The following is a 13,202-nucleotide window of genomic DNA, read 5'->3' as shown; positions in this document are numbered from 1 at the left end:
TTATAAATATATAGATTGTCGAGTTTATTTCTAAATAATATTTCACAAAAACTTACACGAAGAAAATGCAATTGACGTCAAAGATTTATGTATGCAAGATTTACTCTTATCGTATATGTCGGGTCATTGTTCCATTTCTCGCGCTTTTATTGTTAGAATTTACATCAGCATGTAAATGTGTGATTGTATCAAATTTTCGGTATTTTACAAGGAATTTTATGCAATATAAGAACAAACTTTGCAACATATATGAAGAAAACTATATTTGGTCTCATATATGTACATATATACGTTTTTTCAATTAAATCGTATATTACATACTGCAATGTATAATAAAAAACTGTGTTTACAACAATTAGATATACATAGCAAAATAAAAGAATGAATTTTAACATTTGCAAAAAACACGCAATAAAATTTATTAATTTTAATTATCTTCTATATAAGATATATATTTTATAAAGTATGTGTGTTTTATCATAAACATCACTAAAATTAACAATATTTTTTTGCATACGCGCGTATATAATAAAGAAAGAGTAGCGCGGTCATGTATAAGTTTTACGTTTAATAAGTACGTTTTATATATGAAAGTATACATACATAATATATAACAATAATTATCAATTATCAATTATACGTATATATATATGTATAAAATCAAGCTTGATTTCATTCAAGTTTTTTTATTTTATCAAAGGTATTTGCTGCTTTATTTTAAAAATAATAAAAATAAAAGATATATTTACTATATGTAGAGAGACTTATATGTTTTATATATACATACATATGTATATATATATATATATATATGTATGAAAACCTATAAATTTAATTAAAGTACATATTTCAACACACTATTTTTTGCGCTAGACACATATAGACGATCTTCCTTTATAAAAATACAATGCTTCGTATCTATGTAAGAGCTTTATATTTTTATAAATTATAAACACACTATTATATCTAATGGCAAGATATATAATGCTGATATATATGTACATGTATGTACATATATATTTTTTGTGTCCTCGAGCATAAAAATTAAGTAACTGATATCTTTACGAGAGAGATCCGTATCTTATATAGATTACTGTACAACAAGTTTTCGTAATAAAGAATGTAATAAGTAAATAATTGTACGTATATAAATACGTAAATACGTACATAAATAAGTAAATAATTGTACGTACATAAATAAGTAAACTCGAGATATATCTGGTATCAATAAGTACTACATTATTATTATTATCTATTAGAATGCAAAAGTTCTTTTTAACACGTTGAGACCAATTTATCGTATCCGAGTGAATAAAATTTCAACATTAGTAAATTGAAAAGTTGATTGTTCTTGAAATAAAATGACGACGTATATAAAAACAAAATTACATGTGAGCTATTTTATCGTATCTTAGCGTCATTCGCTTGATAATATCGTTAGCGTTGTCAGTAAGAAATCGCATCTTCAATTATTTGATTAAAACATAAATTGTGTAATTAATGATCGCAAATCGTCGTAACTTTTGCACTCTTACTTATCATTAAATGATTTGTGCATTTACTGTGCATATTTGTATCGAAACCGAAACATCATGTTACCTGAGATTGCTATTCATCACAAAAATATCATCTCTTTGCTATAATATATAATACTTTGACATTATATATAATCATTTCTTTTGTCATCAGCTCTATCAGATCTATTTACAAAGTATTGAAAAATAGCTATTTTCCATTTGTGTATATCGATGTGTATTCGCGTTTTTTGTTTGAAAACTCCACTAGGGAGGAGAAAATATAAGAAATGACAATATATTGAGGAAGATAAGAAATCAATTTGATATTTTCGTAAATCGCAAAATTGATTTTCATTATGTTTGTTCCGACAATTTGATTTGTCCTGGAACGATCTTGCTTTTCTTGCGAGGCGAATCGTTCAACGGCTGTGAATCTTCCAGAACAGACTGAGGATACTTTTTATCCGGATAATTCCACGCTTGTATGGTCGCTGTACCAAATATCTGATAGGCAATATACGTGCTGCAGGACACGCATGCAGTAACTGCGAACACTTTTCTCCAGGCGTCAAGAGATTGCTGTTAGAAAAACATTTTGTGTTACTTTTATTCTTATAGAATGACAAATTAAATAATATATGTAGGTTAGGCTTACGCTTTCTTGTGTAAGCAGACCAGCTACTATAGGAGACAAGAAACTAGCGGTCATGTGAATTGTCTGTGCGAATGCCAGAACCGGTCCTGAAAAAAAAAAGAATTAAATATGAATTGACATTCTGCCGAAAAGTAAATGTCGCGCGAAGATGTGTGTACACTTACCAGCGAAATTAGGTGCAATGTCAACAATATTGGCCATTGCGCCCGCGTAACCAGCCGTTATGAGAGTAACAGCTATAAACCATATAATCAAAACGAAGATAATATCGCAGCCCAAGTATCCAATTAAAATTACGAGTACTCCAGGAACCACTTGAGCTACAAACAAAAGATTAAGACAATTTCATGTAATTTAATGTTCGAAGTAAATAGTGGCTGAATTAATAAAAAATTCGACGAGCATACTTACAGAGCGCGGTGAATATTTTGCGCACAGTTAATAAAGTCATGATTTGCTTCGTAACCAGAACATCCGCGACGTAGCAAAATACTACGGAGCTTAAGTAGCTACAGATAAATGGCGCGCCCGATAAAATGCCGTTCTAAAAAAAAAAAAAAAAAAACGCAAAAGAATCAGTTTGATGAAAACACATTATTAAACGTAGGACATCTTTATTATAATCAACACGCGTACTGCCTGTATACTGAATCCTAACACCGTCTTCATGTACATCGGGCCGGGAATGATAAAGACATAATGCACCCAAATTCTTCCAAAAGTCGTGATGCCGATAGACCACGCTGGCCAGGAAGTGAGTATTGACTTCCAAGGTACAGGAAGATCCTTCAAATACGATTATTTTTCTTAGCGTGCTCGTTAAAACGAGACACTAATAAGTAATTAATATTTATATCACCTCGTGTGCTCCGATAACTTGATTTCGTACGCCTTCCTGAATGTAACGGAGTTCCGGTTTCGATATTCTGGGATGGGAGGCGGGGGTGTCGAAGGCGCAGAAATACCAGAAGACGCACCAGATGAGACCGACGCTGCCAGTTGTATAGAACACGGCCCGCCATCCGAAATGGGCGATGATGAACGCGCACAGCGGGTAAGTCAGTCCGATGCCGATGCTGAACCCTGAATATAGATAATAACCTAGATGTTAGGAAGTAGCTCACCCTACGGCCCGGAAGGAAGCTGAAACATGATGCTTGCGGGTCTTCGTCTTGGTTTGTTACGACTCATGCGTCATGTGTGGTGATGATCGCTCCTCAGTCGCCGCATACGTATCTCAATCCTGTAAAGCGATTCAAGTAGAGACTTAGTACGCGGGGACGAGGCACAGGGAGATGACAAAGCTGTTTTAATGGTGGGACAATGAAACTTCTGCAAAAAAATAACAAGTAAACCATAAAAACCTCGTTCTTCCTGCAAAATGAGCGTCACTCTTCTCACACGGGGATCTCTGATAGATTGTGCAGAAAAATTAAAGCAAAATGTGCTCGGTGAGTAAATAAAAGCAGAGATTATTCCCACAGAATTCAATGTACTTATAATATGTTTTGAAAATCAATGCGTTGCGCTCAAGCAATATGACTAGTGTTTTTTTAACAAGTGCACTAATATATAAGCATTATTTGATAATATTACGTATTATGTAAGCAAGGAGATAATAGCTGGTTTCTTAAAATTACCATTAGTTAATTAAACAAAGACAGATAATCACGCCGTATGAATTCGTATCGTAAATGAAATACAATTCGTTTCTAGGAAAGTTTGAGTGAGAAGGACGATTAGATTAATTCGTATTGCAGGCACAAGTGAACATAGTCAATAGACATAATTGATATATGTATGAAAGATAGAAAGAGAAACAAAGATATATATATACAATATATATATGTATATACAATATATATGTTCGACGAATCATCCGGCTGATTCTACCAGCTGGAAGTATACTCGGCCTTTCTCATGCTGTTGAGCGGTCGCTGTTGAGTATACCCCTCGGTCCGGCGAATACAACCTCGGTAGTGATGAACTATTCAGGATCAACGAACACGCGCGTGATGTGAAATCGCGCAGATCTTTTACAGAAAAAAAACTATTTTAGCAACAAATTATTTTCTTGATCCGGAATTTTGACTGAAACAATGTAAAGTAGGTGTAAAATTGCTTCTCATTCGAACTTCTGTATTTCCACTCTGAAAGAAGCGTGCATTAGTATTCACGAGAAAAAAACAAACAAAATCAAAAGGAGCATGCGAGTTTTTATTTAATTATTTCACGACGTTGCAACGCAATTGGCATCGAAACGCATATATAGCTTTCGAACGTATCGAAGTTTCACTGTAACACACAAAACCATCTGTTAGCAGCTGGTAACGTACCTTGGAAGGAAGACATAAAGCGTGAACGTTCCACGGGTGGAATCCAGTGCCCGATCACGGCATACATCGCGGGCCACGTGAGTCCCTATGTCCAAAAAAAAAAAGAAGAAAAAAATAAGTGACCAAAGAGTGCGGTATTTCTTACTTCGAACTATACAAAGAATTCAGGTAACATGTTTCAAAAGAAAAACATTAGCTGTCTTTGCAACGTCTTTAAAACTTCTTTTGCATTTCTTATGTTTTTCAAATATTCACTTTGTGTTTGTATGTGTATAATAGTGTCACGAACTTTTGCATTGATTACGTAAGAACTTACACTTGCGATGCCTTGTATACTACGCAACGTTATCATGGCCCCGTAATGTATTTCTGCGGCAGTCGGCATAAGCAGACTGCAGACGGCAGTGACAGCTTGAGATCCGCCGAATATGGCCTTTGTACCGAAATATTGCGTGAGAACACCTCCGAGCATTTGCGAGAGTATGTAACACCAGTAAAAGGAACTGAGAATAGCCGATTGAATAGCTGGGCTCCACTCGAACTCGCCAGCGTCCTGTTCGGAGGAACAAAAATATTTTTAGTATAGCCTTGTGAAAAAACACTATATATTTATAAATTGCGACGCGTTAAACAGATTAATTTTTTAATCTAAAGTGAAAACTGAGATCTTTTTTTGTTTAAAACACTAGTTTTTAATATAAATTTTATCAGATATCAGTTTTATCTTTCTCAAAATTTACGTCGCTTGTCAATTTTTTATAAATAAATATAATTTTTATGTAATTCTTTCGCAATGTCACGTTCTTATTGTAATAATACGATGTAATATAATATCATGTTGCATAAACAACAAAACGAATTTTATCGATAATCAGGAATCTTCTTTGCAATTCAATGTCTGATTAAAAAATTAAAAAATATAAAAATTATAGATTATTGACTCATAATGTGCTCGTAATATATTGTAATATAATTTATTTAAAAACAAAAATAAATTATCTATATATTAATAATTATTTCATAATATGTATCTTTTAAAATACGTATATCTTTATATATTTTTGATATTGTAAATTTTTCAATGTTTATATGTACTTTTTTTCCTTTATTCTAGGAATACTTTTACGTCATTCTTGAAATATATTTACATATTTATAACATAATGATGATGTCTGTAACATGTTAATCGTATGTAAACTGTTGATGACTATGCTGAGTCATCACTTACTACGCAAGAAAGTGCCTCAACCTAACAGTAACTGAAAAGAAATATATGCAATACATGCACATTTTTTACAAAATTACCTTATATCTTAATTCAACTTAATAAACAAACTTGGCAAAAAAATATCTTATGCGAAAAAAATAACTGTTTTGAAGATTATAAAGTAGTTTTCGAGAATGAATGGCAAGTGAATTTTCTTCCCAATATTCGTGACAAACTTACCTCCGGTCTAATTATGGTTGTATTTTCTATATGTGACGCGTTCGGCATTGTGTAACAATGAGATGTTGTCACAACAGTTTCATTATTCGACGGCAGTTTTGCCATGGCCACCATGGCGATATTAATGTCTGTTCTCATCATGAAAGACACGAGAAATCCGGAAAATGAGAGCAGGTACAGCACGACACGTGCCGGGACCATGTCTGTAATCAAAAAACTTAATTACGTCAAGAACAACGGGATACCGATGACATCAAACAGTTTTGTAAAATAAGAAACAGCACATTTCTGACAGTTGTTTCTTTTAGTCTTAAGTTTTTTTGCACTTGCTACTTATAAATGGCTGAGCTTTTTATATATTTCAAAGTTATATTTTATAATATAAAAGATTACCTCCTAATTTTCGTAAGCTGCAAGATGACTTTTCTTTATACATGTCAGATTCCTCATATCTGTAAAAAAAAGAAGTATTATGGAATAATATTGCGTAGTAACGCATAAGATGTGAAAAAAAAATGCGACAACACAACTAATATTCTTGACGTTAATTTGCGTGTTTAGACTAATACATCTCCGAGCTACACAAAAGTCGATAATAAAAAATGCAGAAAATAAGTAAAAAGCAAAATGTTTACATAACTCAGAAGTATTTCAATATTAATACTGATACATTAATCATTAATGTAAAAAAAGCAAAGTGAAATCAAAAGTAAAAACAATATACATTCAAATCTGATCTGTCACCTTTGAGATTCTTCCATTTTTCTTGCGGAAGTATCGATATTTGAACAGAATAGAAAAAAATCTCTTGCGAAGAAAAAGAACAAAAATCACCTTGGACTCTGCAAAAACAGAAAAAGATAATTTAATAAATATTACTTTAAAAATTAAGTTGTATAAGCCTTGCGATTGTTTGATTTGCAATGACTTTTTGTGCTGCTTGTAGTTTTTGCTACACACACACACACACATATACAATATAGTAGGATGGCGTTAATACATACATATAAAACCATCGCAATATGTTCGAAGTATTGCATCGAGGGCATGTGACCTTACGAGAATGGGATTCCAACATGGAACTCATCTTGAAATTCTTAAAGATCCTTTTTTTGTATGAAAAAATTTTATTTAATAAGGATTGTATATAAACGCGTATTAATTTTATTATTTTATCGCAATATCAATACATTTATTTATTCCATATATTTTATATAAAATTCAAATAATTTATGAAAACCATAATGGTAGTGTTTAGATTCTTATAATCGAAAATTAACAACCCAATGTGTGAATGTGTGTGCGATAAAGAAAATTTCATGTATGAGAGGTTTTGTCTGCGTCAATGCATCAAACGAAAAAAATATGAAATCGAATATTCAATAAATGCGGAATTAATATCAAGAGTTAAAAATTACAAAATAATTTAATAAAAAATTAAAGTTGTGAAATTTTATTTTGAGTTACACGCAGAGAAAGGAGAAAACAAGGTTTTGTTTCAAAAAATATGATTGTTAGTGAAAAATAATCGTGCAAAAAGTAGTGTAAAATAATTTTTACACACAAGTACGTAGATAAGTTTTTCGTACTACACATGTATAAACACGTATAAATTTATCAAGCCTTCGTCAGATCAAATCAAACGCTACGATCGCGTGTGTTTTAATGCAGGAAAACCACAAGATATTCAACACATTCAGCAAGTCCGTAATCTCTTACCTGATATACATCTAATATGTCTCAAAGTATTGAGTAACTCGTACGTTAACCACGTGATAATGAATATACAGAATATAGAAACAACTATGCATATGAGCAACGACACATAATGCAATAAGTCTTTTCAATGCAATTGAGTTTGTATCGTGAATTCACACAAAATATTAGCGAACTTAGGTTTGATTTGCAACATATTGTACATTTATTGATGTTATTCCACAGTTTTTTATGAAATTTAAATATCAGTGCAATATATTTTATTCACATATTTTTGGCGTAACAAAATGTTAGATCGTTCATATCAAGAGAGGCAATTCGCAATTATTATTATATTTTCTCCTAACATACTTTTTTCCTGTTTTCTATAAAAAGAAGATTGAAAACGTTTGATAAAATGCTCAAAACTATTTTAAAACAAACAAATAAATTTATCATTATTTATACTTGGCATAATGCGCGCTATTATTTTCGTTGTGTGAATGTCACATTCAAAGGTTAAGAAAAAAGAAATTGATGTACAGAAAGTGTCATTTAACTCGCGCAAAATTCGTTAAATGTGATTTTCTGAGAAGTGAAAAAATTATTGCAAATTATTCGACAGCGCTTAGTGATAGTAACATAATATAATTATGTAATACGAATAGATATAATTGTTAATATATACAGGAAAATACAACATGTCAACATATATGTTAAGTGTCACTTACGTAAAAAAAATACACCGTGTCACAACCTTCATGAAGTTTTACAGACGCGATGCACGATGCGTGAAGAATGGATTAAATCAAGTTACTAACAACATTGCAGTCTGCAGACAGAACGAAGTGCCGGCACTGAAAGGCGAACCAGACCACGAGGCGTTGACTGTCTTCGCGACCCCACCATCACCACGATTTTCGATCGTTCTTTTCGTACAGTGCGGAACGAGGATGCGGAATATTGTATATGTTACGAGTAAATTTGCAATATAATTGAGCGTTTTTAGCGATCGAGTACTAACAATTATAAATAATCGAAGCTAACGATTAAATATTGTTAACTCATACTCACACTTATTAATTCATTTTGCTCTTATTGCGTATACAGAAAAATCAAATAACGATTATACGCAAATGGAGTGATTGATATATAAACTATTCGCATAGATAGCGACAATTGTATCACATCGCTGTTATGTTTTTCGTTGACAAGTTTTATTTTTTAAAAGAATAAAAAATGTCAAACGCTGACTCATTGTCGCATGTAGTTTGTGTGACAGTTTGTCGAAGTAGATTTTTGATAATGCACCAGTCCACACTTCAACTATTGCAACGATCAGAATCGGTTTTGTTTTAAGATTATTTCACCATATACAACAGAGGTTGCGTTTGTGTTCGTCAAGTATAGGTAAATATTTTGTAAATTTTGACTTCTCTAACTTGGACTAAACAACATGCTTGACTTTGCCGAGTACAACCTGACTTTGGTTTCGTTTTAAGAACTGACAACTGTTTTTAACAACCGTTATTTTGATAATGAGCGCATCTCGTTTGCACTTTGTTGAAATAATAATAATAATAAAACATTTTAACATACAACTAATCGTAATTAGACTTTTACATTGACCTTCTCTTTACTTCTTTTTCAAAATTTGGAGCTCAACTCATTCTGATGTTATAAATTTGTTTCACGTGTTTATTCGTCACAATGTACAATACGTAGAAGCTAATCGGTAAGGAAGTCGCTAAATACTTGATGATGAAACTTGTAAGATATTAACTTTTTATCGGAAAAACGATAATAGGTGCTTATCTAAGACATGTGACGTTGCAATGGTCATATTATATAATAGAGTTAATTAGACATGAGAACACTCAGTTACATGTTATCAGTAATTCAGTTAATTGCATGTTATCGAACAATATAAGAAACTTTCCGAACGTTTTTTCGAGACACTAAGGAGCTTCACAACTACCACTTTGATCGGCGAAAATGATAAGTATGCACTCACAAAAACTTTTTTTGTTAGTCATACTCATATTATTGATTATTTCTTCTCTCGTATGATTCATAAGAATTAATGTTATTTTTCTTACACGTGAGTATTACGTACATCACACAGATATCGATACAAAGAAATCATGTATATCTGTCATAAATTGTTTCAGATTTGCAAGTATATGCAGCGTTGAGACATATTATCCAATCGATCGATAATTTGTGTCGTATTATAACAAGACGAAATGACAGTTCTTAATGCACGTCTTTTATTTAATTTCGCGAGAGGTTCGAAGGTCTTCCATACCTCATATATACTTTCTCCAATATATAATTTATAGAAAAGAAAAAAATATATTATACATATATTAGTATACATACACTTTTATGTAATAAATCAACTCAATTAAGAGCTTAAACTCGAATAAACAATGCTTTGAAGTTGTCATTAACCACATTTCGCCATTTCGCAGTAGTGGACCTTAATTATCTCATAGTTGACCTTATCAAGTTTACAATCAGCAAGTCACGCAATTCGACCAATGAATTTGTACTCGACATGAAAGCGTGCAACCATGTATGTAGTGCTGCGCACTAGATTACTGAATGTGCAATTTTATTTTCAAAAGGGTGCACAAAAATTGTGAACAGTTTTGCTGAAATAACAAGATCAGATTACTATGTGGCCAGCAAGAAAAAGTTGCTAAGCCTATTGAATTGTTTGCCACTATTTTATTGGTAAAATTATAAAATTCATAGATTATTTTTTTTGTTGGCCATATAATAACAAAACTTTCTTTTCCGTGTATACACTGAGAGCAAAAAATAGTTGTAATTACCACAATTTTATTATAATTTATAGTGATTTAAGGTGCCAACTATTTTTTTATAGTTATTTTAACAATGCGACTTATAGTTGATTCAATAATATATTATTGTTGCCATAGCTTTAACATGCATTCATACAACCATATGCATGGTTTCATACACTATAACTTGTGATTTATGTATAGTAAGTTGTACTGTAAATGTGATAATAAGGACCATAATTGAAAGATAAAAACACTATATGCCATAATAAGAAGTCGTACTTATATAATAGCAAGATTAAACTTTTTATATATTATTTGATCTATAATGCATATGGTTCCAATAGTTTTAGTGATAAAACTGATAGTTTTAGTTGTAATGATTTTTATTGTTTTTAGAAAAATAGTAAATTGCTATTTATAAATGTGGTTACTAAAATATACTATTGCTATGATTCTATGCATTGTATGTAAATGATTACTTTTCTGGCCACTTTTTTTATAGTTTCTACGATATTTTTAGTACATTCGTAGTTAAAAATATAGTTAACCAGACTATTAATGTAGTCATAAAAATGTATGTCTTAAGTTACTTTCCTTACTTATTTTTTAGTTATTATTAGCAGTATAAATAGTAAAGCTGATGTCAACAGTATAGTCATATTTACTATAATTGTGATTGTAATTATTACTTAAAAATGTGTATTTTATTTACCATCTGTTATTTGACATTTGACTATGTTACTATTTAAAATTATTATAATTTATAGCAAAATTTTTACATACTTGTCAAAACCATATATATAAGGTTAGTTTTACTAATATTATAGCAATATTAACGATAAAAATAAGAATTCCAGCTATAATTATTTTACTATGCAATTATAGTCGTAAATACCAAGCATTTTTCTCTCAGTGATATTTTCTCGTGTGATATTACTACTCTAAGAAGCTGCGCTTATCAATCTCGATAATATCTCGATATCCACATAAAACGACGTCTATTAGACGTACATAATTGTTACATCTAATAATGAACATCTAATGGAGGTTTGTATAGAATGTTGTCCCCCGTGTGGATATATTGAATTACCACACGAATTACAATACAATTGGTGATAAAGAACGATGATGGATGACGTCACAGAATCCTCGAGAATGTACGAACAAAAAATGTATTGTTCGTTTAACGACAATATGTTGCATAATACAAAGGAAAGACGACAAAGTGTGCAGTTTGTGGTTTAAAATTATTGCAATTGTCGTGCAACAGGTCACGACAATTGACCTGACAAATTCTGATGTTTTATTTTTACGTAGAAAAAAACATTATTGCTTTATTGTCCTGATACATTGTTGAGAATGAAAAGCAGCTTTTGTGATCTTAGTTGCATTAGAAAAAAATGAAATTAGATTATATAAAATAGATTATTATAAACAAAAGTGTGTGAACTGTTGGGAAAAAAACTGCGCTACACATTGCTCCCATTCCCATGCAAAGACATGCTTTAGAAGTGGCATCGTATTTTTTTTTTTTTGTTAGTATTATTAACGTGAACTATAGATCTTCAGTATTGATTGTGAAATATCAGAAGGCACAGCCTTAGTTAAATTCTCAAGGACAATTGTTATTATCATCACTGAAGACATCACGACGAGGTGCAGCAGAACTCACCTGAGAACAACCGAATTTGATATTCGGTGCAAATAAAGAACGAACAACGAACTTTGCGAATGTTACGGCCAAGTGAAGAAAACTCGATTGTTCTCGGAGGATACTGCACATCGTCGTGAATCACCACTGCATGTTTTTGAGGTTAAATGTACCAGTATATCTCTCTTTCTCTCTCTTTCTTTCTCTCTATCTCTCTCTTTCTTCTGAGAAAAGCACCACGTGGTCCGTCGGCTGTTTTTTTTTTTTTTTCGAGAGCAACGGACATTTGTGATAATCGCGCGAATCGAGGACAGCCGATCGGGACTCACCTTAGTGGCGTTTCTGCATTCTGCGAATATCTCGCGAAGCGTGAACGTTCTCTTGCGCGGCATTTTCATCTACGCGGCGGCACGCGCGACGATCACACGGGCGCCGCGATATATCGACGCGCGTTCACCCGAATCGAATGAAAGGCGTTTTGCTTCGCCGCGACAAGAGCAGAGAGAATGGACGTGACAGGTTCGCGGACGTATACGACGGTGACAAACGATGCACAATCACGTTGCACCAAATGGTCGACGCAATGTAATCGCTCGTTACGTCAATGCTTCTGATGACGAGTAAGCCTGTCGGCGCCGGGACAATCACGTGACCCTCCAGCACGAACGATTCACTACAATCGATTAAAAGCCACTGCGCCGACGCGCAATGGTTGATAGTACACATGCGTACGATTGAGAGGGGGGGGAGGGAGGTTGATTCAACATAAATTGTCGAAGCTTTCTCACAAACTTCACGTCCTCTCTCTCGCTCGTTTTATGAATTAAGTAAAAGTTTTTTTACACAAGAGAGAACTAGAGATTTTAATACTCGCTTTTTAATATGCGAGCTGTTATTTAGCAAACAAAAGTAATTGTTTTGAAGATTTGTAAATAGAGACAAATAAGAACAAGTCGAATAAAATATACAATGACACATGACTCGAGTGCGATGTGTGTCGTATACATTTGCAATTTCTGGGTCAAAGTCAATCGAATGTATGTATAGCAAGGTCTGTCCTTACACTATACAATAATTCAAGATGGAGT

At 32.5% G+C, this 13,202-nt stretch overlaps 1 protein-coding gene across 3 annotated transcripts; it reads right to left on the bottom strand.

The window, feature by feature from the left end:
- Nucleotides 1–770: 770 nt before the first annotated feature.
- On the bottom strand, nt 771–12,788 carry LOC109855113 (sialin-like). 3 transcript variants are annotated; one of them, XM_020428971.1, is made up of 12 exons: nt 12,444–12,787; nt 6,700–6,797; nt 6,349–6,407; nt 5,956–6,158; nt 4,825–5,061; nt 4,509–4,593; nt 3,032–3,255; nt 2,809–2,958; nt 2,584–2,716; nt 2,337–2,492; nt 2,173–2,258; nt 771–2,096 (listed from the first exon to the last, which is right to left on the bottom strand). In XM_020428971.1, the coding sequence occupies exons 2-12, from the start codon at nt 6,714–6,716 to the stop codon at nt 1,872–1,874; spliced, it is 1,575 nt and encodes a 524-aa protein (XP_020284560.1). In that variant the 5' UTR covers nt 6,717–6,797; nt 12,444–12,787; the 3' UTR covers nt 771–1,871. The 3 variants fall into 3 exon arrangements, with proteins under 3 accessions (XP_020284560.1, XP_020284559.1, XP_020284561.1); XM_020428970.1 differs by lacking the exon at nt 12,444–12,787 and adding an exon at nt 8,382–8,487; XM_020428972.1 differs by lacking the exon at nt 6,700–6,797 and having other exon boundaries at nt 12,444–12,788.
- Between the last annotated feature and the right edge of the window lie 414 nt (nt 12,789–13,202).

This window comes from Pseudomyrmex gracilis, unplaced genomic scaffold (genome assembly GCF_002006095.1).
Source record: "Pseudomyrmex gracilis isolate BER0280 unplaced genomic scaffold, ASM200609v1 scaffold_81, whole genome shotgun sequence".
NCBI classification, from domain to species: Eukaryota; Metazoa; Arthropoda; class Insecta; order Hymenoptera; family Formicidae; genus Pseudomyrmex; species Pseudomyrmex gracilis.
The sequence above is the reverse complement of the archived record's forward strand: the minus strand, read 5'-3'. Positions and strand labels throughout refer to the sequence as shown.

What these genes read in the sequence shown, in the direction of transcription:
- LOC109855113 (XM_020428971.1), bottom strand. An exon ending in CAGCTTACGAAAATTAGGAG is followed by an intron (nt 6,159 to 6,348) that starts GTAATCTTTTAT and finishes TTTTGATTACAG; the next exon opens with ACATGGTCCCGGCACGTGTC. An exon ending in CAACCATAATTAGACCGGAG is followed by an intron (nt 5,062 to 5,955) that starts GTAAGTTTGTCA and finishes TCCTCCGAACAG; the next exon opens with GACGCTGGCGAGTTCGAGTG.